This window comes from Ipomoea triloba, chromosome 10, assembly GCF_003576645.1.
Source record: "Ipomoea triloba cultivar NCNSP0323 chromosome 10, ASM357664v1".
NCBI classification, from domain to species: Eukaryota; Viridiplantae; Streptophyta; class Magnoliopsida; order Solanales; family Convolvulaceae; genus Ipomoea; species Ipomoea triloba.
This window is the reverse complement of record NC_044925.1, coordinates 28,846,596-28,870,025: the sequence shown is the minus strand read 5'-3', so window position 1 is coordinate 28,870,025 and position 23,430 is coordinate 28,846,596. Positions and strand designations below refer to the sequence as shown.

Below are 23,430 nucleotides of genomic sequence, written 5' to 3'. Positions count from 1 at the left end.
CTATTCCCCCCCCCCCCCTCCCTCTAAACTGTTTAAGAGATTGATGACCAAATCAGTTACTCGCTCAGTCGCTCCATTAATGCAAAAAAATGCCAAAAATAGTTTGTTTTCAAAGATATTGCAGATGTTCTAGAAAGATTTCTCCTGGCCATCACCTCAACTCCACAAAGTAACGAAGGCAAACTTTTATAATCCCATTCTCATCCAATGTATAGTAGGTGCCCAGAATGTACTATGTTGAAATTGAGGGAATGAAAGCCTTGTGGGTGGCAAATAGCCACCACCCTCTAGTTAGGTGGAAGCTAAAGTATGAAAACCAAAGGAAGAAAATGAATGTTGAATATATTAATAATATTGAAATAGAGTGTGATGGATACATTCTAGCACAAAAACATGATTATATAGGGACATAACAGGCCACAGAAATAGAATGTGCTACACCTAGGGCTATACTATGGTTACGCCTTAGGGTTTCTATATTTCAACAACTGAACTTCACCCCTAACTCTGCTAGAGATCCAAAAACCAGAAGATGAAAAGACATTCAAAGAGCAATGGAGAGGGAGAAGATTGCATGGAAAAGAGGATATTTACCCCTTTTATACTGAAGAATAATAAAAGTGATCAAAATGAATATCTAAAAGTATACCTTTGTGAGATCAGACAGCAAACTGAAAAGAATATCCAAAGTGAAGACTATTGACTGCTGTAGTCCTTCAATATCCACTAGTTCATAAAGCCGACTGACATAAAGTTTCTAGACAAGGACAAATGAACGAGGAAAAGTTGTAAGCTGAAGACAATCAGATTATGATAACTTGAGCTTATCAATAGACAGCAGAAAAATAAGAAAGCTAGATTAAAATTGAAATAAAAACCTCCAAGCCCTCTGCTGTCATACAAACAAGCCGAAAGAGAACACTGTGGATTGAAGAATCACATAGCAAAATGTCCCTGATCACCTCACCATGTATTTGACCATATGATATAGACCTGATGCTGTTCTTGATAACTTCCAGTGCCTATAGAAGAAAAAATTAAATTAAATTAAATTAAATTAAATAGTTTCACAAAATTGAGCATGGTATACTAATATAAGTTCTCTTGAGTGATGAACAGTGATATTTACATCTTATATCTTGCAAATCTTCAGTGCATTTTGATATGGAGTATAAATCAATTCAGAATTGCCATTGAAAAATACTAATAATAAATATTAATAAAACAGAGAATGTGACAATCCGAACATAAAAGAAATGAATATTACCTTCAGAGACACCTTCCAGCGAGCATGCTTCACCTTATATTTCCAAAACTCATGATTGACAAGGACATACTGAATGGAAAAAATAACAAGAGCAAGAACAATATCATTTTCTGCTCCTGTCTGTACAAGTGCAGTGGTGAAATCAAGAACTGCAAAAACAATGCACTCCAAGTCAAATAATGAAACCACAAAGAATAGAATAAAATTAGGTAAACCCAGTGTTTCGCAATCATCAATACTCATTCATACTAGATATATGAATAATCATATGGGATTAGCATGTCAAGGTAGTGTGAGCTGATTCCATGTGCTCCAAAGAACCCCTTATTAATAATTAAAAAGATGCACATAGCAACACATGAAAAAAAAACAGTATATATTCCGTAAATGTATATGACAAGTTACTGATGGACATAAAAAATAGTAAAAGTAACTTGCCTGAAAGAGTCAGCTGACAGTCGTTCTGCTCACAGTCAATCAGAAGCATTTTGGCAAGTCGTCCAGAAAGCAGCCACGATCCACTGGAAAATCATTGCATAATGGTTTTAGGAGAAAGACTTTGTTCAAGAGAAAATTGGTAGTTCCACAGGAATGACCATCTACACATTTTATCTCATTAAAAACTAGCCTATGGACAACACTTGCAGGCCCCCAAAGACCCAAACTCTATTAGGAGTAAATTTGATTAGATCACCTTGACAAACCATTTGAACCAACTTCAAATGGATTTGTTTTAAAAGCTACATCAAATATATTTGTCTTCACTGACAGTGTAGTGACACGATGTGGTGAACTGCAATATGACCAAAAAAAAAGTGTTACTGCAATGTATATACAAGCATACAGAATAGTCAAAACAAATTAGTGAGAAAGATCCTCCAAGGTATTAGGATATAGAAACCTCGCAAGTTACTATAATTAGAAGACTCCAGAACATAACTCATAGCATTCTTATTGGAACAACCAAAAAATAAACTTACAATCAACTACAAAAAGGTAAACTCAGATGCCATAATGCCATTAGAGTATATAAAGCCAATTACAATTAGAGTAACAGTGAGAAAGAGTGAAGCGAGAGCCAACATAGGTGGAAAGAATTACCATTTTAGCATCTTTGTCAAAATATCAACACCCATGGACATCAGAGTCACGCCAGTAGAATTAGGAGGCAAATTCTTGATCAAACCACAAATGATCTCAGCCACATTAACACTGTAGATAAATGAGGGAATCAATCAGAAATAAAATATAATTCTATAGCCAATTTAAAACACTAGTAAGCTAATCCAATCAAGAGGAAAATAAAACATGGCGAATTGTTACCGCAAATCTTCCTCCAAGCGCACATTTGGAGAACATAGTTCATTGCAAAAAGATCTGCTGAAGTCCATGAGAGAATAACAGACAGCCTAACAATATAAGATTATTACTGGCACAGTTATACTCAATAAAACAATACAAATAATTTTTCAGGAAAAAAAAAACAATAGGAATGCAGTAATGGGTCACACACGTCATTGTTAAACATCTATTTCACCAAAACAAAAGGCCAGACATGTTTTAAACAAAAATTAGAAGGATGGAATAATAAAAGTTTGTGATCTCAGTAAAATATCAAATACAGAAAATCAATAAAGCTACATTAGAACACGATGCATGTAAGACCATAGAGCAAGATCAAGCCTTGTCCTTTGTCCCAATATAGCTGAGATCAGCTATATTGATTCCTCTATTTCTTCTATGAGGCACTAAATCAAAGAATAGAGGCAAAACATAAAGAATAACAGTATCTAAAACAATAACACTACGCCAGCAGCACAGAGCTGTTAAATTCAATTACCACATTGAAGGAGACCATTCGACTAAGTAAGTCAAGAATAGCAAAGACTTCATCAGAACTATCCAAGTGTGTCACTTGGGCTAACCGTAAAAGCAGCACAAGCAACCCAGATTGTGAATACTGCAATAAAACAACATAATATGTTATACAATATTTCATTCATTTCAATTAGAATGCAAAAACACATTAGTACCATTGCAGCATGACATATGCAATTACAAAGAATTTAAAGAAAACTGAGCTTAAAACACAAGGCAAACACTAGTATATATATTAAATAAATAAATAAAACCACTACTGACACCTACCTCCCATCTCACTAGGCCAATATTCCTATCAACCATTTTCAAAACATGACCATGAGTTCCACTAGGAATGATCAAACCTTCAACACCAGGAACATGCAATGGCTGACTTGTCTTAACACTCTGTGAAGCAGCATCAACAAGTGAGCCACGACTTATCTCAAAAAGAGATGACAATCCAGTAGATTTATCAAGAAAGTTAAACCTGTTGAAAAAGAAAAACAAAGATAATTGACTCTCAAACTTCAGACCTAGAAATGAAAAGATTCCCAGAAGAGTTCCAAGAGAAAGAGCATAAAGATTCAACATACACACATTCTGCAGGCCAAGCTCCTTCACAAAGTGCTGATAAAAGCCTCAACAGTTGACCAGTTCTAAAAGGAAATTCACCCTCCAAATTACATAGAAGACACCGGATAGGACCATCAACAAAACTGTCTCTATCCCAAAACTGGATACATAGTGACTCCTGCATTATCCATATAATTGCAAGAGTATTGTTTTAAGTGAAAAAATATTCTTTAATTGAAGAAAACAAAAATGCACCCAAACCTCTCCTCGATAAATTTTGCAAAGGATTTCCAATATTAGTTGAAGGTTATTGTCCTCAAGCTGCCACACAAGAAAGGAATAATAAATATTTGCAACTTGCAAGGTTAATAACTATAAGCACCATGGATTGATCAAGTACCTGGAGATTGATCTCATAAGAAGCAACAAAGGCTGATATGAATGTTCTTAAAACACTTCGGAACCCAGCAATGGGACCCTTAGCAGAAAAAGAAAAAGAAAAAAAAATACAGTAAATGGTTTAGTTCAAGTATATAAAGAACCATTAACAGATATCAACTCACATCTGAATCCTCCTTCAGTATGTCACTTTCAAGGATTTCAAGGAAATAACTCAAAGATGCAGCTTCAAAAGCTTGGCGAACATAACCAATATGATCAATCTCCTGAAATATTACCAATCAATAAAAATTATCCACACAGATTATTGCATTGGGGAGATAGTTCAAGCAAATCAGACAAGCTTATGACACAACATACCATCAGTACATTACTTTCCTCCTTTTCCGGAAGTGAGGATACAAGACAAAGAAATACTGCCCATGCTAGAATCAGTGGACCAGCTTCTTTCTTTTCAAAAACATTGAGATTAGATACCAGAGCATCAATTTCTTGAACATCATTTAAAGAAAATGTGGCAGAACCCTGCCTGAGAAAAAAAAAATGAGGAACTCAGTAAATAAACCTGAAGAATAAATTCTGTAAAGAATGCCAAACTCCAAAATACTAAAACTCATGTTTAGAACTAAAAAAATGGATGGGGGGAGGGAAGAAGTAATCACAGACTGACATTCAAGCTAGTTTACACAATCTCATCTTTTTTACTTTAACTATTATTATTATTGATTTAAGCATAATTTGATATTAACTGCTATATCTCATCTATGCAAGAAGATGTGAAATCATAATGACATACATTGTGAGAAAGAACTCATAGCATGGTGTTTGTGAACATGGTTCTCAAACAAAACAAGGATATTCCTCGGCAGCAAAGAAAAAGAACCTCAAAGAATTCAAAGAAAACTTATGCACCTATTGGATTGATTACTAAGCAAAAATAATAAATGAATAAAAAGCAATTCAGCAAAATGGGATTGAGGAATAAAGCTTTAAAATCATGCACATTTTTAACTAATTCAATTTTATCATACTTCAAGGAAACAAACACCATCATAAGTCCTGAATTTCACTTAAAGCTATTAATAGCATTTTAGCTTTCAACAATATCTGCAACATAAAAAGGTTATGGAAAGAATTGTGCATAACCTGAAAGGAATTTCATCATGAACCATTTGAAGAAGATTTTCCAAGTTCAAAGTTTCTATGAGAATAAGCAACAGCTGTACTTTGGCATGACAAATAGAAGAAAATGATTCCGCTGATATAGCTAACCTCCCAAAATTAAGAGAATTAGAAATGAAACCCTGCAATAAAGAAAGCAGTTAAAATTGCAGAGTAAACAAATTGATTACTACAGCATCTGGGGAAGTAGTGAATTACCTCATAAAGCAAACACAACTTTCTCCATTGTTTACCACTGCAAGTGCAGAACTCATAATATATAAGGAAAAGAATGTCCAAGATCAGATTGTCCTCAGTAAGTATCTCTTCAGCCCACAAAGTGTAGAAGTCAATTTCCTGAGAAGCACAGCAAGGTAGATTCTCAGTTATGAAAATTATTAACCCAAAACTCCCATACATGCAATTGCAAATACAAATCAATGGAGATCTGAGCATTGATCCACACCAAAGAATCAAAAACATATGCATGTAAAAACCATGTGTGTGTGCAAACCATCTCAAGTCAACTTCAAACTTACAGTTTAACTTACCATGGGCTCTGGAAAGTTCAAGGACAGATTGTCTTCTAGAACAGATAGCATTTTAGTCTCTAGTCCATCAGATATTAACTTATGTGCCTCATCCACGATACCAGATCCTTCTTTAGGTTTTGTTCCAAAATATACTGCACCAGAGTTACTATCATTAGGAGAAGGTAAACAAGATACAAAAAATTTCTGTAAATGCACCAAAATCAGATCACCTGAGTGAAGACTAGCATACAAATTAAGGTTAGTCAAAAGATGAACGCCAAGTGTATGAAATAAAAATTCAAAATGGCAGAGTCAAATTGGTTGTACAGTTGGGAGTTTACCCTTAAAGGGACCTCCATAGAATAGAATAATTAAGGTCTTTTAATTCTTTTCTCAAGCCACAGCAGTGATTAATCAAATGAGTATCATGCAATACAATTCATCAGTCTATATGATAGCAACTAACATTATCCAAGATTTTTTGGACACACATTCTCCATTACATGGAGAATCAGAGGCAATGTAGCTGGTAAAGAAAAACTCTGCAGCTTTTGGAGGAAGTGAGGAACACTTACAAGCATGCATAAGAATCTGTCGTGTGCACTTCAATAAACACTGCCGTTCAATGTAATACTGAAGAATAACCTTGACAGTGAAAGTAAGAAAAAAAGTCAAACATACTATTACTATTGATGATATCTTCAGCATATAATAAACAAAATGCATCTACATGTGCATCTTAATGAGTCTACAAGTCAATCATTATGCTTTACGTTGGTATCACGCATTTTGTTCATCAAAGTCAGTTGATTAGTTTTAAGAGACAGATAATATCAAATTCCCTACTGTATGATAATTCATTTCAAATTATTTCATAAAAGAACAGGAAGAATCATAATGCATAACAGATTTACTGGCAGTGGCAATGATTAACACCACCTAAAGCTAGTGGTTTGGAATTCATCAATGAACAATGCTGAGGTGCATGATAAAGTATGGACAGACAGAGATGTAGAGCTGCTTGCTACTAACCAAATGAGGAAGCTCATGGATTATTGCCTCAGTGGCAAGAGTGTTCTGTTTGAGTGATCTTTCAACAAGAATGTAGGATTGCACTTCATCTAAACACTGAGACAAACAAGAAATACATCTTTTTCAACAAATAAGCTGAATATCAGAGCGCAAAGCAGCATAAGACTAAAACCAGAGTCCAAGTAGAGATAGTAAGAATTACTAGAAGCAACTAAAATACAAATTGGAGTTAACCATTGAAATAAACAATTTTCAATTAACAACATTTACCAGAATAGAACTAATTTTTAGAGCTGTCTCTTTGAGTTCTGGCCATATTGTAATCTGTCGTGAATCAATCTTTACGGCGCTGGCATCCAATGCCTCTCTTGATTTCTGATTAGGTGGCTTAAACAATGATTTTGCATCCAGGAACCACGGGTGATTTTCTTTCAATTTCCTTTCCTAAATTTAAATAAAACAAAACTAAATGAAACTCGAAGAAATGAATATTAAAACTCCACATTTACTTGTATTGGCGAGATAGGAAGTGCTATACCAGAGAAGAAGTAATGTCGGAGGAGAGCGAAATGTTTTCGAGTTCGGTGAGCAAGACGGAGAATGAGTCCCACCAGAGTGAAGAATCAACGACCTTAATGGTGTTGGGAGCTTCGTCCTTCGTGTTCGGAGTCGTCGCCATTGAAGAACTGGGTGTTTCACCTCTCCGGGACTCTGTTTCGGAAAGCTCACCAACTCGTCTACCTCAGTGCGAGGGACCTGAACCGGAAGTTGAAACCCTAGGTAAATCAACTAGTCCGCGCGCTTTTTCTTCGAAATTTATTTTTAAAGTGGAAAATGTTGCATAAACCCTTTTTAATTATTCAATAAAATTATATTTTACCCCTTCTTCTTCTTTTTTTTATACTACCCATTCAAATAGCTTATATATGCATTTTTTCTAATATAGCGTTACCTAAACTAATTTTTTCTATGCAAGGATAACATTGTGGAGAACGAACGGTTTTGTATAGACCTAGATAAAAATATAAAAATTTTGAAACTTGAATTATTTTAAACAAAACTAATTTGAAAATGCATTTAAATTTTAAAAAAAAAACGCAAATAAACACATTTAAAAAATACACTTTCTCAAAAATCAAAATCTCATTTTAATCTTGAATGTGTTTAATTCAAATGATATGTAAGTAATTGATAATAGTTTAAATGTTTGTATTTTAACCTTGCATTTAAATTTATTTTTCTTGTCATTTGCTATAATTTTGTCCAAATTGTTTATCATCTGGTTCATTCGTTGTGTTTGGGTGTAATTTTTTATGATTTAGATGAATTTGTTGATTTTTGAAGCATTTTTGATGCATGTGTAGAGTCAATGAACAGTTATGACGATGGAGACAACACATCTTGAAGAGCCAAAGAGTGGTGTTTTCGATAGTTTTAATCACATAGACAAAACAAGGTAAAAGTGGAGCAAAATATCAAAGAGTTGATCGAAATTCTCGCATAACAAGATCACTACTCGGTATTTCGACCATATCTTAGCGTATGAAGATCCAAATCAAGTGATTATTACGCCAATAGAAAATCAACTTGAAGAGCTACAACTTTTAGACAAATTCGAATATTTCAATGGTGAAAATTTGCCTACAAATCAAAGAACTTGCACATGAATTTGCCTGCACTAGGCACATGACTGGCCACGGTCAACCGGTTGTGCCTAATCATGTGCCAACATTCCAGTGTATACACTTTTCTAGGCAAGGGTTTGGCCGTGGGCGTGCCTATGCCAGTGTCTATCATTCTCTATTGGTAATTAAGCTCGTTTCCAGCCTTTTCAACTCGGTTCTAAACATAACACGAACTCTAGCTACTCTTTACCATTTCCTTCCATTGTTAGATTAGGGTTAGATTTATGGTCCTAAACATTTTGGAAGCTTGGATTGAAACATTTAAATTAGATTTCAAATATTTCATATTCATTTTCAATAGGTAAATTATTATTCTCTTTGTTTCCTTCATTTGTAATTTACTTTCTTGCTTTATTGCTTTTATCTTATATATCTTGTGTTTGTTATGTGATTCATTGTTGATTGTGAATACTGTGTTATTTTCATTATACTTATGTGCAATTAGTTATCCTTTGAGGGAGATAATGATGTAGGCTATCTGTTTGATGGTATGACTTTGAATTGGTTGGGAATGAAATTTGAGACTTCACCATGATGATGTTGATTGACATGATTGAGTTCTGATTAGGGAGTGACAGCCTAGTCTAAGCTCAAGGACTTTGAGAAAAGTAGGGTGTGTGACTTTAAGAACACCGATCAAGTGTTCAATAAAATGCCTCTTAGATATTCTTGAGTCATGAGAATGTCATTGAATGTTCTAAGAATGTGGGATGGCATTGCATTGAAAATGTCCTCTTAGACACACACACACACATATATATATATATTATAAAGATAAATTAAACAAAGCTGTGAGTACACACATACACAAAATTACAGAATAAATATAAAATTCAATTGAAAGTGGTATATTATTTGCGGTAATAATACACTGAAAAAGCATTCACTTAATAGAAATTTACAAACATGGGCAGCGCCAACCAACCAACATGGGCACAATCTCATTCCACAAATAAACAAAAGCAATTTTAACTAATATAATATCCAGCCACTAGCTAGCCTTTCGTCCACTCCATTCTTTAATTGATCAATCATATAGTCCATTCCTTGAGTTCCTCTTATTGCACAACCGGAAATTATCACTACGTAAACCAAAGCTAGCTAATCACTGCTTGAAGAAACATAAATGAAGCCTGCTACATGCATTGCACCCAGCAGGACTATTGATACTTGCATGAAATATATATTCCACTATTTTATTATGGGTGAGGGATATGAGGAGGCAGAGGAGGGAGGAGTGGATGGTGGAATGGAGGAAGGCTTGGGATCTTAGGTGGGCATGGTTTCTTTATTATTGGAGGCAAGGGTTTGTAGATGGGGATCGGAGGTGGAAGTGGTTTTACTATTATTGGAGGAATGTAAATAGGTGGTTTTGGTTTTGGCTTGTAAATAGGTGGCAATGGCTTCACTATTGGAGGAATGTAAATTGGTGGCTTTGGTTTTGGCTTGTAGATAGGAACGGGAGGTGGAAGTGGCTTTACAATTGGAGGAATGTAAATTGGTGGCTTTGGTTTATAAATGGGGACAGGAGGTGGAAGTGGCTTTACAGGTGGAATGTAAACCGGTGGCTTTGGCTTGTAAATGGGGACGGGGGGTGGAAGTGGCTTTACTGGTGGAATGTAAACTGGTGGCTTTGGCTTGTAAATGGGGACGGGGGGTGGAAGTGGCTTTACTGGTGGAATGTAAACTGGTGGCTTTGGCTTGTAGATGGGAACTGGGGGTGGGAGTGGCTTTATAGGTGGAATGTAAATGGGTGGCTTAGGCTTTGGCTTGTAGATGGGGACGGTGGGTGGACATGGCTTGACTACAGGTGGAACATAAACCGGCGGCTTAGGTTTTGGCTTGTAGATGGGGACCGGGGGTGGAAGTGGCTTTACCGGAGGAATGTAAACCGGTGGCTTAGGCTTTGGCTTGTAGATGGGGACGGGAGGTGGGAGTGGCTTTACTGGTGGAACATAAACCGGTGGCTTAGGCTTTGGTTTGTAAATGGGAACGGGAGGTGGGAGTGGCTTTACTGGCGGAACGTAAATCGGTGGCTTAGGCTTTGGTTTGTAAATGGGAACGGGAGGTGGGAGTGGCTTTACTGGCGGAACGTAAACCGGTGGCTTAGGCTTAGGCTTGTAGATGGGGACGGGGGGTGGGAGTGGCTTTACTGGTGGAACGTAAACTGGTGGCTTAGGCTTAGGCTTGTAGATGGGGACAGGGGGTGGGAGTGGCTTTACTGGTGGAACGTAAACTGGTGCCTTGGGTGGGAGTGGCTTTATTGGTGGAATGTAAACCGGTGGTTTGGGTGGGAGTGGCTTGATGGGTGGAAAGTAAATTGGTGGCTTGGGTGGGAGTGGCTTGATGGGTGGAATGCTAATTGGTGGAATAGGGAAAGGGTGGCCAAAGTGCTTCAATGGTGGGAGGGGTGGAAGGTTAGGGAAATGCTTCTTCCATGGATGCAACTTAGGGAAGGGTGGCAGCTTGGGGTGTGGCCACAAGAAAGCCGATTGGCAAACAGCTGTTGAGAATTTCAGATTCCCAGCTGGTTCCAACGCATGCTTTCCATCCCTTTTAGCAACAATCTTGGAGGCCTGAATGCCATTGTGCGCAGGGCAAGGTGCAGCAGATGCACTGTGGAGCTGTGCATAGCATTCTTCCTTCACTATTTCCTTAGGCAATGACACCTCAAACTTACCATCTTTATCTAGCTCTCCAACTCCCTTTCTTTGCATCTCTCCATTCTCGAGCTTGCAATCAATAGTTACACGAAGCCCTGCACTCAACCATTACAACGTAACCATCATGCCACTATACAATTAATAATGCTGAATTATATATAATATTACAGATCAGATAGGTATGGTATACCTGAAAATGCCTGACTGGTCTTAATGTTATTCTCCTTACAATCTGCACATTCTCCAAACCCAACCACCCGGACTGTGCTCTCATCAGTACCATAGCAAAAACCTGCAATAAACAATGACAGCAAGAATCCCAGAAGGACTCTACGGCAAAGGGACTGAGCCCCCATTTCGCTAAGCTAGGCTACGTTGATGATTGAGAGGAGGCATGAAGGGGTGATATATATAACGTGTGGATGAGGAAGTTCACTATACTTCGGGGCAACTCTCACCGACACACACTTAAAGAGCTCACATGAGGGTAGGTCGATGAGCATTATATTCAAACGGAGGTTGACTTAATTAAGCTCCGCTAGCAAGAATGTGATGATTCACAGAACAGCAATTTGATTGATAGATAACCGCACTCAAAAACCAGCGAAGCTTCGCTGATGAACCATCAAGCTAAGGGACCATTTTCAATTCCACAATAAATGAGCCTTCAACTGTATTCCTTAGCCATCTGCAAACCTACTTGCCACCACTCATTAATACTGGGCTTTACACCCCATGCAGAGTTAATATACACTATACACAGCTCATATTAGATCAATAAGCATGCATGAATATAATTTACCACTTTCTTTTACATACACTTTTCATTTTGCATTACAATTCACATTGTATAGTAGTTCAAAGTTGGCATTTATATCATCACATGATATTTGATCGTACCATATATACCCACTCCCTGTGACTGCAATTTACGTACTATCGCATTATGATCGTACCATATATACCATTATACCCACTCCCTGTGACTGCAATTTACGTACTATCGCATTACAATAATTCCAACCGCAACCTTTCAGTCAGCAAGGAAGTTCGATAAAGCTAACGTTGTATAAGTTAACAAAAAAAAAAGGATAGTTATCAACGGAGTGAAATACGGAGTAATGGCCTGGTCTATTCTTAAGTAAGAACTTTTATTACATTAAATTATTATTCTTTTGGTTAGGTTTGTTAATTAAATTTCAATTACCCCATATTACGTACGAACCGTAATTCATGGCTAATATATATAACAAATGATGCTAAAATATCGCTAGCCTGATAGTGATATTTAACTAATTAAGTGTGCTTTACATGAATATATATACATCCGCACATGACAAGCTTTGTCACATTTCTATATGTCATCCTCAAGTTTTTAATAGCTTGATTGATATAGTTAGAATTAATTAGGAGAGAAAATAATCGATGTAACAAATCACTCAACTCTATCAGCGATGTATATTTCATATTTGTTTAAATCAAAAAGTGTTCGTTAACGTTTTATAATTTTCAAGATACTTTTATTGATTACGAAATATATAATTAAAGGTATTGAAAACAATATATAATCCGTGTCGGCACCCATGGCGGGGGTTCCAATCATTGTTTAGAAATTGGATGCACCCATTGTTGACTTAGAGATCATCGATCTAAATATCTGTCAGCAAGCTATCTTCAAGCAACACAGAAATGCAAGGAGTCTGGGAGGTCCCCCACCTATGTATTTTCAAATATAGCATTTATGAGACTTGTCATATACTCATATATAAATGACATGAGAGGTTTTATAGGAGAATAAATATGTGAAGAAGTAATAATGGTAGATGCAGAAGCTATATACGTGTCGTGTGTAAAACTTTATATATAAAGTGGATTTTTAAAATTATACCACCAACAAAACTGGGAAAATACTGTTGGTGAATTGACAAAGCAGTAGTATTGAAATCACTTGAGATACTGTCAGTCTGTCAAGAACATGAACATAACATAGTATAGCTTCATGCCATGATGGTGCAATTCTAAGAACCCATATCAATCAAAGAGGCAAAGTATAGTTAAGATCAAACGAAACTGAAATAGTGAAATGTCAAATGAGTGGTGTTGTTTAACAAAATTGTTTCTTTCCTAGCTCAAAGGTCAAGTCAGTTGGCACTAACAAACGTTGGGAAAAGGTTCCAAAGTAGAGCTACAACACTGATGTAGGTTGTTTGAATCTAAATAACTATATCTGCTTTTCAGCTTTCCTCAAAATTCAAGCACCTAACTTAGAAATTTCCTCTTCAGACTGTAGCATACAAGCTAATCAAAATAGTTCCTCATTTTAGTTCTTCTTCTTTGATTTGGATTGTGACTGGGTAAATGCCGTTCCCTGAAAAGCATAAAATGTTATGTTTTCATTATTCAGAATGTAATATCAAAACATTATAACTCTGAGTAATGGTAATAAATAATGATAATAGTTTCTTTATGTGTGAAAATGTATGAACCACAAACCTGCAGCCATTCATCCATAGAAGCATCCCTTGTTCCAGTTCCAACTTCAACCTTTGCTGCCTTTGGAGCCCTCTTAGTTTTCTGCAGATCAAGTGGAGAAAAAAAGTGGTGTAAGCTTTAATCCTTTCTATAAATAAAAAGGAAATAAACTACACGTGCAACACATTTGTATCCTGAATTCTGATCATAGAGCAAGGAAGAAGAATTAATTGTTAGCACAAATTCAGGTTGAGAAAACCAGCAATAAATTAGAAAAGCATACTACGCAGCTCAGAGGACAAAGGTGCATCTATGCAAGAGCCATTATATTGACCAAGATTAGGAGGCTATTGGCATTCTCATGAATATTTCAACTAGCAATATTCCCTTCGGTGTGTTATACCAGGGCATAGATTATTCTGTATTGATCAATTCATAAGCTGGTTCAATATACGGAGTAATATGTTACTGACAGTATAATCAAATTAACAGTGATATCTAATCACCTTTGATAAGCGCTGGATCTGACCATGAAGCCAGAATACAAGAAGGCCAACAAGACCAACTCCAAGACAAAACAAGAAAACAGACTCAACACTGAGAAGACCTCCAGGCTCAGTCACTTCAATAGTGCCATTGTAGAATGTGCTTTGGTAGGGATGCTGGTCTATTTCATAAACAATGCTCCCAACAAGATCAAAAGAACCAGCCTGCATTAGTTAAAAGTGAAAGAGCTTAGGGAGAAACAAGCAAACTTTGAAACAAACACTGTTCAAGACAAAATAGGACAACCAAACTGACCTGCAAAAATTTGTTGACACCAAATATGTATGGAAATGCTGCTTGAGCAGATGAGGGAACTGTTGCATTGTTAAAACCCTACAAGATGTAAAAATATAAACAATAAACACAGCTTGTTATAGATTTAAGTGTTGAAAATGAGAAACTCGCCCAATTAACAAGATTCCAACAACTATTCTCTTACACCCAAAATACATGCCTAATCACCACTATAGTATAATTGAAAAGAGCATTCACTCTGGATAATTGACATAAAAGCTGCTAGCTTTCTGCATCGTGTGCGCTTGAAAATTGATACTCAACAGTGCGAGGTGTGAAAAGGCATTCTTAAGTACTAATCACTAAATAAGCACACTCTGTAGCAAAAAATAATCATCAAACTACATATCAGTCCAAGTAAGTTCCAGAAACCATAAACTTTTTATCTGTGCATAGTTCACACTTGGGCGATACTCCTTGATGCCAAAATTTGACTAATTTTTAGACCTGGTGACAATTTTTATATATTATAACTTCTACATTAGTACTTGAAACTGACCACAGAAAACTAATTGGTTAAAGTATCACCATCTGCATACAAACTAAGGGACAAATATCCTTAAATAGCACATTATAAAGAAAATGAACATAAGTACATTCCAGCCACAAAGATGTAAGCAGTGACAGAAAATTCCTCAAGTATGCATGTATACACATTTAATTACTCACTCTCTGCCTATCAAAATAAATGATGCACTAAACTAAATGGGCTTATTGTAGACATGTATACAGAAATGTCAAAGAACAACAATTACCTGAATAGTGAGATTCTGAACCAAATAGCGATGGTCAAAAGGAAGATGAAGAGTAGCCTGGATTGAAATAACTTTCAAAGTTGATTCCCCTGTTTATATCATCCAAAAGCCAGAAAAGAATATTAAAAAAAAATTCTGTGCAGACCAATAGAATGAGAAACAATAGATAACTTGGGAGGGTCATCCATTAAGGTACCACAGAGAATGGTGTTCAGGAAAACAGAAAGAAAGTAAGAAAATACACATATACACCAAGTAATGGAGAGTAGCAAGAAAATTTTATTTTAAGAAATTAAATTGTGTGTGTACAACATCAAATACTATGAGACTTGACAAAGAGCTTAGGAGGCTTGCCCATTTAGCCACCATGGAGAAGAAGAATCAAAGACAAGGAAAGTTTTGAGAGAGTGGGGGCATGTAAAAAGAAAGAAACTATATAAAGGGCAAAGTATTGGAGAATACCATCATTCTTCATTCCAACTAAAAGTTCACTCTCCTCCCCAGCTGTAACAACTGTGAAGAAAATAAGAAATTTAAAAGGTGAGTTTCTCTAGAAAGAAATCCTATAACAGCATATTCAGGGATCAGCAAAGGGACAAAAACTAACCTCTAGAAGGGTTTTTTGGGAAAACACAAACTGTTTCCACTCCTGGAGCTGGACCAAAAGCCCCACCACCAAAATCTTGGACATCCTCACCAACAATTCCAAGATCTCCTTCTTCAGTACTTTCAACTACATCGTTTCCGGCTTCTGATTCACATCTAGTAACTAGCATGTAAAGGAATAAGCTATTAGAATATGGTAAGAGTCGAAAGATATTCAAATAGGAGAATAAAACTATTGCATAGTCAACCTAAGGAATAAAAAATTCAAAATATACCATAATTTTTCAAATTGCAGAGTGCCACAAAATAGTTAACATAGTCTAGAAACAACTCAAAGACCAACTAATGCATGCTTAGGAATGTAAAGAAGAAAGAATCTAGTTTAGGATACCTAGCACAAATTACGCTTAGCTGAATGCAAAAGAACTGAAATAACTAAATGCAATTTTTGTTTTGATTTCCAAATGTAGATTGGGACCATGAAAGCATTTATTGTTTGCTTAGAAGAAAGATTTCTCTAGGACTAACATGTCTAATTAAGTGGAATTGATCCTTTACTGATTGGCCTAATTTTCCTTTTCGAGTAAAAGGAAATGCCTTCAAAAAAGGTGATACGATTTATGAAACAGAGAAACATAGAGCTGATGCAGCTAGTCCAACATGCAGTAAGATTACACTCTTTTGATAGAATCTTCATAGCACGTGTATAGCAAAATCGCAAACCAGAGCACATGACTAAGATAATCAAAATGCATCATCAGAAAAACTAATGCAGGGCTACTGGATGAAAAGAATGACAAATCGGATCAGGCGACATTAAGAAGAAACTGAAACAATTAAAAATTAAAACTTGGACGAAATCAAACCCGATCGTTACAAATTTAATCTCATTCTCAAAGATCAAAGGGCCAGAAAGCACAATTAAGTTAAAGTTTCAATCTTTTATATTGCAAGCTAAACAAACAGATTGGATTTTAACCGAAAACTTGAGCTTAAGCTATACGGATCTGGAATCTAACCTTGAAGGAATGAAGAGGATAACAGAAGAAAAAGAATGAAGGAGAAAACCCTAATCGCCATTGCTGAGAGCAGGAGTTGACCAAGGCAGGCACGCAACTGAGTAATATGAGAAAAATGTGAGCGCTGGCGAAATGACGAGAAAATGCACAGCTGGAAGTAAAGGGAACAACCTATATTAACGAGTGGACTCGATATTTAATCACCATTTTGTCCCCGCCCGCAGCCACGGGTCGTGGACTATATGCATTCGCCGTTTGGGCATTGGGGGAAAATCTTAATTTGTGATAAGGCTTATTTCATTTATTACCACGTCAACAAAAACCCTAAAATTTTATGACTAAAAATCTAAAATCTAAAATACAATAATAATATATTAATGTAGTGCAAAACTTCTGCGTTTCTAGAATTATTATATACTTATTTCTGTGGATTTTTTGTATAAAAGAATGGCAGAGAAATACTTGATATAAATTGACCCAAAAAAGAAAAAAAGACTTCATATAAATATATAAATTGAGCCAAAAAAGAAAAAAAAGGTTTCTGCAGCGTGGATTACACGCTCCAGGAGGAAGCGTAGTAGCATCTGGAATCCGAAACAGATTCAGTGCCAGCGATTAGCGGGCGAGGGGATTGGAATATCAGCCGCAGCTGAAGAAGAAACAGGAAATGCAGATATAAAAAAGTGTTGTAGCCTCTAAAACCGTATCTCCACCTCTCCACTGTTGTCGGAAATGGCGGTAGCTTCGACGTCTCTAGCTTCTCAATTCTCCGGCCTCCGTCCTGTCTCCAAGCTCGATTCCTCACCATCTCTCTCAACCACCCATTCTTTCTTCCAGAATCTCCACTCTCACCTCCGTCTTTCCACTTCTCGCAAAGCCTGCAGACCCGTCGTCGCCATGGCCGGCTCCGGAAAGGTACTTTTCTTTTCTTTTTTTGCTTCCATTCAGAGATCCATCGAAAGTAAACATCTTTTATTTTCCCTTTACTCTGCTGCTTTAATTTATTTAGGAGAAATGTTTTGATGATGATGCAATGTAACTTGGATAGGGAGATAGGAGTATGGATTTAAATGTCCAAATTGCTTGTTAGTGCTGATCAACAAAACTGCAAATCTAAATTATAAAAAGAAGTTACCAACCTTAAGCTGCTGAATTTGCCTCTTAAGTATTCCAAAAGGCTGCTTTTTGAAAATGATGTACAAGTTCCATGAATAAGAAGTGAAGTATAGCATTATTAGATGTATTAATGAAAAATGTTCATGGTTTCTTTTCTTGTTGCCAAGAGTTTTAGTTTTAGTATAAAAGTAAGTTTCTGTAAATTAAGCATAATTTCCTTGATGCTCTTTTCATGTGTAAGTTCTCATAACCGGTGGTTGCTTATATATAATGTATAACTGGTGTCTGCTTCTTTTCCTTTATTTCTAATTTGCTTCTACTTCTCCCCTCAACAAGATTGGACTGTTTCTATTTCATGTCAAATGTTAATCTTTGTTTTACTTTTTGTTTGCAGTTCTTTGTTGGTGGAAACTGGAAATGTGTAAGTTTGAGATATTTTCTCCCTTAATATGCTTATATACATCAATCAATTATACCTTCGTGTTCTATGCAATTGCACTGGTTTTCTCAGTAAGTGGTGCAACTTCCTTCTATCCGTTGTACATGTGATTGTACTCTCGGTTCCTTTCATCCTTAGTTTTCTATTATTGGATATTTTGGACAGAACGGAACAAAAGAGTCCATTACCAAGCTTGTCTCTGACTTGAATAGTGCAAAGTTGGAGTCTGACGTTGGTGAGTTCTTCTCTTTTCTTGTTGTCTCCTGTGGCTGTCAGTGTAACTCGAATATTTTCTTTGCAGCTACATAGCCACTGGGATGTGCTGATGGCATCCTATTTAATTATGAAATCATTTACAAAACAAAATTTAAAGCATCTAACTTACCTTTCAATACTAAATTTGCCTTTTTTGAAAACTGGGATTTGAATCTTTACATCCTTCAAACTTACAGATGTTGTTGTGGCACCTCCCTTTCTGTATATTGATCAAGTAAAGGCCTCCTTAACTGATCGGATTGAAATTTCTGCTCAGAATTGTTGGATTAGCAAGGGTGGAGCTTTTACTGGAGAAATCAGGTGAATCAAGCTATTATACAAAAAATCTAAATTTTATGTCATTAAAGAGTTGTTTATATCCTGTGAATTTAATTTGGAAACAATGGAAAGGAAATTGTGTCTATTTCACTTGGAACTCTAACATTAATTGTTTGGAGAAGTCCTGTTAGGCTGTTAATAGTGTTTATCTCCAATGTGGTTCCTGTTTAATCATCGGAGTATGGGTGTGTATCCTTGAATGTTGAATCGTCGATGCCATCGTGTCCTACCTAGTTATGGCATTCTAACTTCGGAACATGTTTGCTTCATTTAATACACTTGGTTGTAGGATTATTCTTGTGGTTATAATCCCTGCAGTATCTGTTTACAGTGTGGAGCAGTTAAAAGATATTGGATGCAAGTGGGTCATTCTTGGCCATTCTGAACGGAGACACGTAATCGGTGAAACTGATGAAGTAAGAACTTTTGAGGTTTAAAATATGTATAGTTGAGAAAGAAAATTAAACACTTCCCATGTCTCTGAAATTTGCTTATGGGGATTCATTTTGATTGATGCTATCTATTCACAATTTTACTGGGTGCGGCTCTTCAGTTTATAGGAAAGAAGGCTGCATATGCCTTGAGCCAGGGTGTTGGAGTTATTGCCTGCATTGGAGAGTTGTTGCAAGAAAGGGAGGCAGGAAAAACTTTTGACGTCTGTTTCAAACAAATGAAGGCTTTTGCAGGCAAGATTTTGTTGATTATGCTTCGGGTGTGAATAAAACAAGAGCAAATACATCGATGTTTGTCTGTATCCTCCATCTTTATGTTTATTTTTAGAATTGCAGCTTGTGGAGGATATTGTCTCTTATGAGCTTAATCTTCAGATCCCTATCATAATCTATTCTAGGAAATTTATCATTATAAATCTTGGTTATATGCAGATTCTTTACCAAGTTGGGATAATGTCGTCATAGCATATGAACCTGTATGGGCTATTGGAACTGGCAAAGTGGCCACACCCGAGCAGGCTCAGGAAGTGCATGCAGCTGTTCGTGATTGGCTTAGTAAGAATGTCTCTGCAGAAGTTGCTTCGAAGACTCGAATTATCTATGGAGGTACTGCTTTCAAACTAACTAGTAACTACACATATCCATAGCAGTATCATAGTTTGTCGGTGTGTCTAGATGGCTCTTGTCCATTATTTGGTTGTTTTGGAAATTTTATTTAACATATGACTTTAATTGTGTAAAGCTCTTCCATAAATACTTGAAGTAAATTTCATTTGACTTAACAAAAATTCAGGGTAAAATACTAAAATCTTTCCCCTACCAGCTGCTAAAGTCTGTTCTCTAATTAATGACCACTTTTTCTTTCTGGGTATTAGGCAATGCCTACTTCTTGAACAATCACTACTTAGTCAAAATTCTCAATGAATTGTAGTAATGCTTGACAGAGTACATATTTCACAAAATAAGTTAAAAATGTTCGTTTGACTTACAGGCTCAGTGAATGGAAGCAACTGTGCCGAGCTTGCAAAGAAGGAAGATATAGACGGATTTCTAGTAGGAGGTGCTTCCCTAAAGGTATAGCTTTTCTTAAGTTTAGCATCTGGTGAGGCTAAGTTTTTTTGTTTGGCAATTGCCATTACCAACCAGGCTGATTTGTTGCATATGCATTGCAGGGTCCTGAATTTGCCGTGATAGTTAACTCTGTTACTTCCAAGAAGGTGGCAGTTTAGCTTTATTAGTTTCTGGGGATGCTAATATGATATGATTCCAAATAAATAACTCAAAGATAATTTCCTGCAGAACATGCATGAGGCATTTGATGCATGATCTGGTTGAAATTTGATAACCACATGAGTTAAGAAGTCGTGTAACTCAAGTTTTTTCATCCATGAGAATGAGATTTTACCCTTCTTTGGATGCCATAGTGTATAATGATTGCATGCGGGACCTCTAATGTTGTGTGGCTTTTCTTTAAAATAGGACTAGGAAAGAGTGACATGTCACTTAATAAAATGTGTGGTTGATAAAACCTTTTTTTAATCAAATTATCAATAAAATGTAAAGAAAAAGGAAGTCATAGTTATCACTTAGCAACAATAGTCTACCCGCAACCTGGAGGGTGTGGTTGAGTGGAAAAGATTTATGTTCAACTATAGAAACTCTGGGCTGTAAGAAAAAAAAAAAAAAACAACAGTTACTGCGGATATTATGCTAAGTGTATGGGCCCCCTCGATATTTCGTGAAGCGGCTCAATTACGTGTTTGATTGCCCGTTTACATTTCATTCATTCTACCGACGAAAACGTCAACCACAAGATATGGGCGGCAAAAGTAGTGTACAATGAGTGCGGGCTGATTTTTCCTTGCGTATTAAATACACTATGGTCACATATACAGTAAAAATGATAAATTTTGGTGGGGTAATGCTACATTATTTTCGTGTCCTATCAAAAAGAAAGTAAATTGAATAGACAGGAGCGGATGGTGGGGCAAGGAGGTAACTGATAGTGGAAACCACTAGCACCACTCGTTTAAAACTCAATCAATCTGTGGGCTCCGATTACCTAAATTCAGGTTGCTTTCAAAATCCACCAATCTTATTTTAAAAAATTTTCCCTACAACTTATAGGCAATGAAAGAAGAATAACAACATAGTAGTAAGGGAGGGCCTTGAGGAATATAGGCAAGAAGGTTGAGCATGCAATCACAACCAGACTAATAACTAACTAGTACTGGGTAACGGGTATGAAATATGAACAGTAGTTCACTCGCACAATATCATTTTGCTATGTATAACTAAAATTCAAAGAAAGCACACACTGATGAGCTGTTTTAAACAAAGATAAGTTTACATATCCAAAAGGAAGCTACAGAGACCACATATCAAGAAAAGTAGACTGGAACTGGAGCAAGAAGAGTAACAAGATGATCAACGCAGCCACGCCCCAGGGCGAGCTTCCTTCTGAAGACGACCCGAAATACATCATCTTCCTACGGCGGTCCCACGGCGACGACCCCCAGAACAGCCACTCCGGAGTCTCCATACTCGACAGCCACCGCACGGCTAGTATCAACACCAGCGGCACCACCAGTAGCAACCAACCAAACCCTTCCTCCGCGGACTCCACCACTTCCTCGTACGACACGTACCATTGGAGACCCAGAAAGATGCCGATCACTGCTAGGATTAGAAGAACCGGGTACGGGAGAGGATTCAGAGAAAAGGCGTCCAGGAAAGACGACGCCGCGCTTCTTCTGTAAGGATCGTAGTAGTACGTCATCGCTACTCACTCATTCTCTAAAACTCCACTAGGAACTAAAGCCCAGCACTTTTATAGCTAAACCTAAAATTCACAGCACAGGCTTCTGTAACACCTGATATCTCTAACCGTGTGGACCCCACCCATACAACACTCTCTTGTCCCAATGTCATTGCATATCATCATTTCCCATGTCATTATATAAAAAAAACAATTTATAAAAACATTTAAAAAAAAAAAAAGTGAATAAATAAGATTTAATGTAACTTGGAAGTTTCCTTAATATGAATTGAAGGATACTAAATGGATCTTGTCAGATACTAAATGGATGGCCGCAAGATCGAAACACTGGTGGAAGCATTAAAGAAAATTAAGGCTAAAGTGTCATCCGGCACCATGAACTATAAGCGATTCTTCATGCCGCACCCTGTACTTTCATAAGTGATTATTCGATCCACAAACCACTAAATTTTTTTCGCCTAGAACTTTTTGCAGGTTTCCATCAAGTTACAGGTTTCCATTTGCCGATGTGGAAGTATTTTTCATTAACTTGTTTAAATAGATATTAAAAATATGACATGGCACTCATTTCAACTTGACTTTTCTTGAGGAGGTTTCTATCTCGCACTTGGTCGATAGCTCCTTGAGGAGGTTTCCGATGGGCCGCACAAGTACGCGGCGGCGTTCATAGCTGAAGCTCGGAAGTCCAAGTAGAGTTGGAGAACACAATGATCATTAGCGGCGCCGCCGTTGTTAGGTTTTTTCCCGGCGGAGTCTCCGACGGTGCAGAAGCTCTCCGAGAGTCATGGAGACGCTCTGGAAGATATGGAAGAAATTCTTTTGGATCCTTTTGAGAATTAAGGGCAACCATAGCAGCAAGATTCAAATCATAAAGACCTAAAGCTGACTCAAAAACAGCCTCAGAATCAGATAACAATCAAAGATGTTTCATAGCTTCCTTATTAGAAGGATAGTGTGTTTTCCTGGGATCATTTGAATATGATAACTCCATTTCTCGGAGGACCTTTACCCTCTCTAGAGCTTCTTCAAGGGCTGGGGGATCACTTCGAGCTAGAGTGGTCAAAATGCAAGGTTCTCTTGCAGGGCTTTCAAGTACATGCATCTCAAGANCTATCCTTGGGGACATAAATATTAACAACTGGGCCTCGTATGGTTCATAGCCTTTCCAGGTGAGCACAAACA

General features: G+C 36.9%; 5 protein-coding genes across 5 annotated transcripts in view; 1 reads left to right on the top strand and 4 right to left on the bottom strand.

Moving 5' to 3' along the window:
• LOC116032104 overlaps positions 1 to 7,612 on the bottom strand; it is a 14,635-nt gene extending 7,023 nt beyond the window's left edge. Inside the window, exons 1-21 of the mRNA XM_031274505.1 lie at positions 7,367 to 7,612; positions 7,099 to 7,272; positions 6,829 to 6,924; positions 6,372 to 6,441; positions 5,815 to 5,948; positions 5,483 to 5,620; positions 5,249 to 5,406; positions 4,463 to 4,631; positions 4,267 to 4,368; positions 4,104 to 4,181; positions 3,965 to 4,024; positions 3,724 to 3,881; positions 3,416 to 3,617; positions 3,108 to 3,227; positions 2,591 to 2,676; positions 2,369 to 2,479; positions 1,962 to 2,060; positions 1,706 to 1,788; positions 1,268 to 1,416; positions 879 to 1,022; positions 650 to 757 (exon numbers count right to left, since the gene is read on the bottom strand). Coding sequence (XP_031130365.1) covers positions 650 to 757; positions 879 to 1,022; positions 1,268 to 1,416; positions 1,706 to 1,788; positions 1,962 to 2,060; positions 2,369 to 2,479; positions 2,591 to 2,676; positions 3,108 to 3,227; positions 3,416 to 3,617; positions 3,724 to 3,881; positions 3,965 to 4,024; positions 4,104 to 4,181; positions 4,267 to 4,368; positions 4,463 to 4,631; positions 5,249 to 5,406; positions 5,483 to 5,620; positions 5,815 to 5,948; positions 6,372 to 6,441; positions 6,829 to 6,924; positions 7,099 to 7,272; positions 7,367 to 7,507 — 2,580 coding nt within the window. The 5' untranslated portion in view covers positions 7,508 to 7,612. The remainder of the gene's footprint in view (positions 1 to 649; positions 758 to 878; positions 1,023 to 1,267; positions 1,417 to 1,705; positions 1,789 to 1,961; positions 2,061 to 2,368; positions 2,480 to 2,590; positions 2,677 to 3,107; positions 3,228 to 3,415; positions 3,618 to 3,723; positions 3,882 to 3,964; positions 4,025 to 4,103; positions 4,182 to 4,266; positions 4,369 to 4,462; positions 4,632 to 5,248; positions 5,407 to 5,482; positions 5,621 to 5,814; positions 5,949 to 6,371; positions 6,442 to 6,828; positions 6,925 to 7,098; positions 7,273 to 7,366) is intronic.
• Positions 7,613 to 9,326: 1,714 nt separating this feature from the next.
• LOC116032366 (repetitive proline-rich cell wall protein 2-like) lies at positions 9,327 to 11,571 on the bottom strand. The gene is made up of 2 exons (XM_031274874.1): positions 11,367 to 11,571; positions 9,327 to 11,271 (listed from the first exon to the last, which is right to left on the bottom strand). Exons 1-2 carry the CDS (start codon positions 11,530 to 11,532, stop codon positions 9,713 to 9,715), a joined length of 1,725 nt encoding a protein of 574 aa, XP_031130734.1. The 5' UTR covers positions 11,533 to 11,571; the 3' UTR covers positions 9,327 to 9,712.
• Positions 11,572 to 13,225: 1,654 nt separating this feature from the next.
• Positions 13,226 to 17,025, bottom strand: LOC116032892 (translocon-associated protein subunit alpha-like). The gene is made up of 8 exons (XM_031275632.1): positions 16,869 to 17,025; positions 15,851 to 16,012; positions 15,706 to 15,756; positions 15,244 to 15,332; positions 14,450 to 14,527; positions 14,155 to 14,358; positions 13,670 to 13,750; positions 13,226 to 13,544 (listed from the first exon to the last, which is right to left on the bottom strand). Exons 1-8 carry the CDS (start codon positions 16,927 to 16,929, stop codon positions 13,497 to 13,499), a joined length of 774 nt encoding a protein of 257 aa, XP_031131492.1. The 5' UTR covers positions 16,930 to 17,025; the 3' UTR covers positions 13,226 to 13,496.
• A 437-nt stretch (positions 17,026 to 17,462) lies between these two features.
• On the top strand, positions 17,463 to 20,885 carry LOC116032215 (triosephosphate isomerase, chloroplastic-like). The gene is made up of 9 exons (XM_031274682.1): positions 17,463 to 17,783; positions 18,379 to 18,405; positions 18,589 to 18,658; positions 18,876 to 18,999; positions 19,349 to 19,433; positions 19,571 to 19,703; positions 19,902 to 20,075; positions 20,461 to 20,543; positions 20,642 to 20,885. Exons 1-9 carry the CDS (start codon positions 17,601 to 17,603, stop codon positions 20,696 to 20,698), a joined length of 936 nt encoding a protein of 311 aa, XP_031130542.1. The 5' UTR covers positions 17,463 to 17,600; the 3' UTR covers positions 20,699 to 20,885.
• Positions 20,886 to 21,611: 726 nt separating this feature from the next.
• LOC116032216 lies at positions 21,612 to 22,353 on the bottom strand. Its single transcript, XM_031274683.1, has one exon. The coding sequence runs from the start codon at positions 22,246 to 22,248 to the stop codon at positions 21,835 to 21,837; it is 414 nt and encodes a 137-aa protein (XP_031130543.1). The 5' UTR covers positions 22,249 to 22,353; the 3' UTR covers positions 21,612 to 21,834.
• Between the last annotated feature and the right edge of the window lie 1,077 nt (positions 22,354 to 23,430).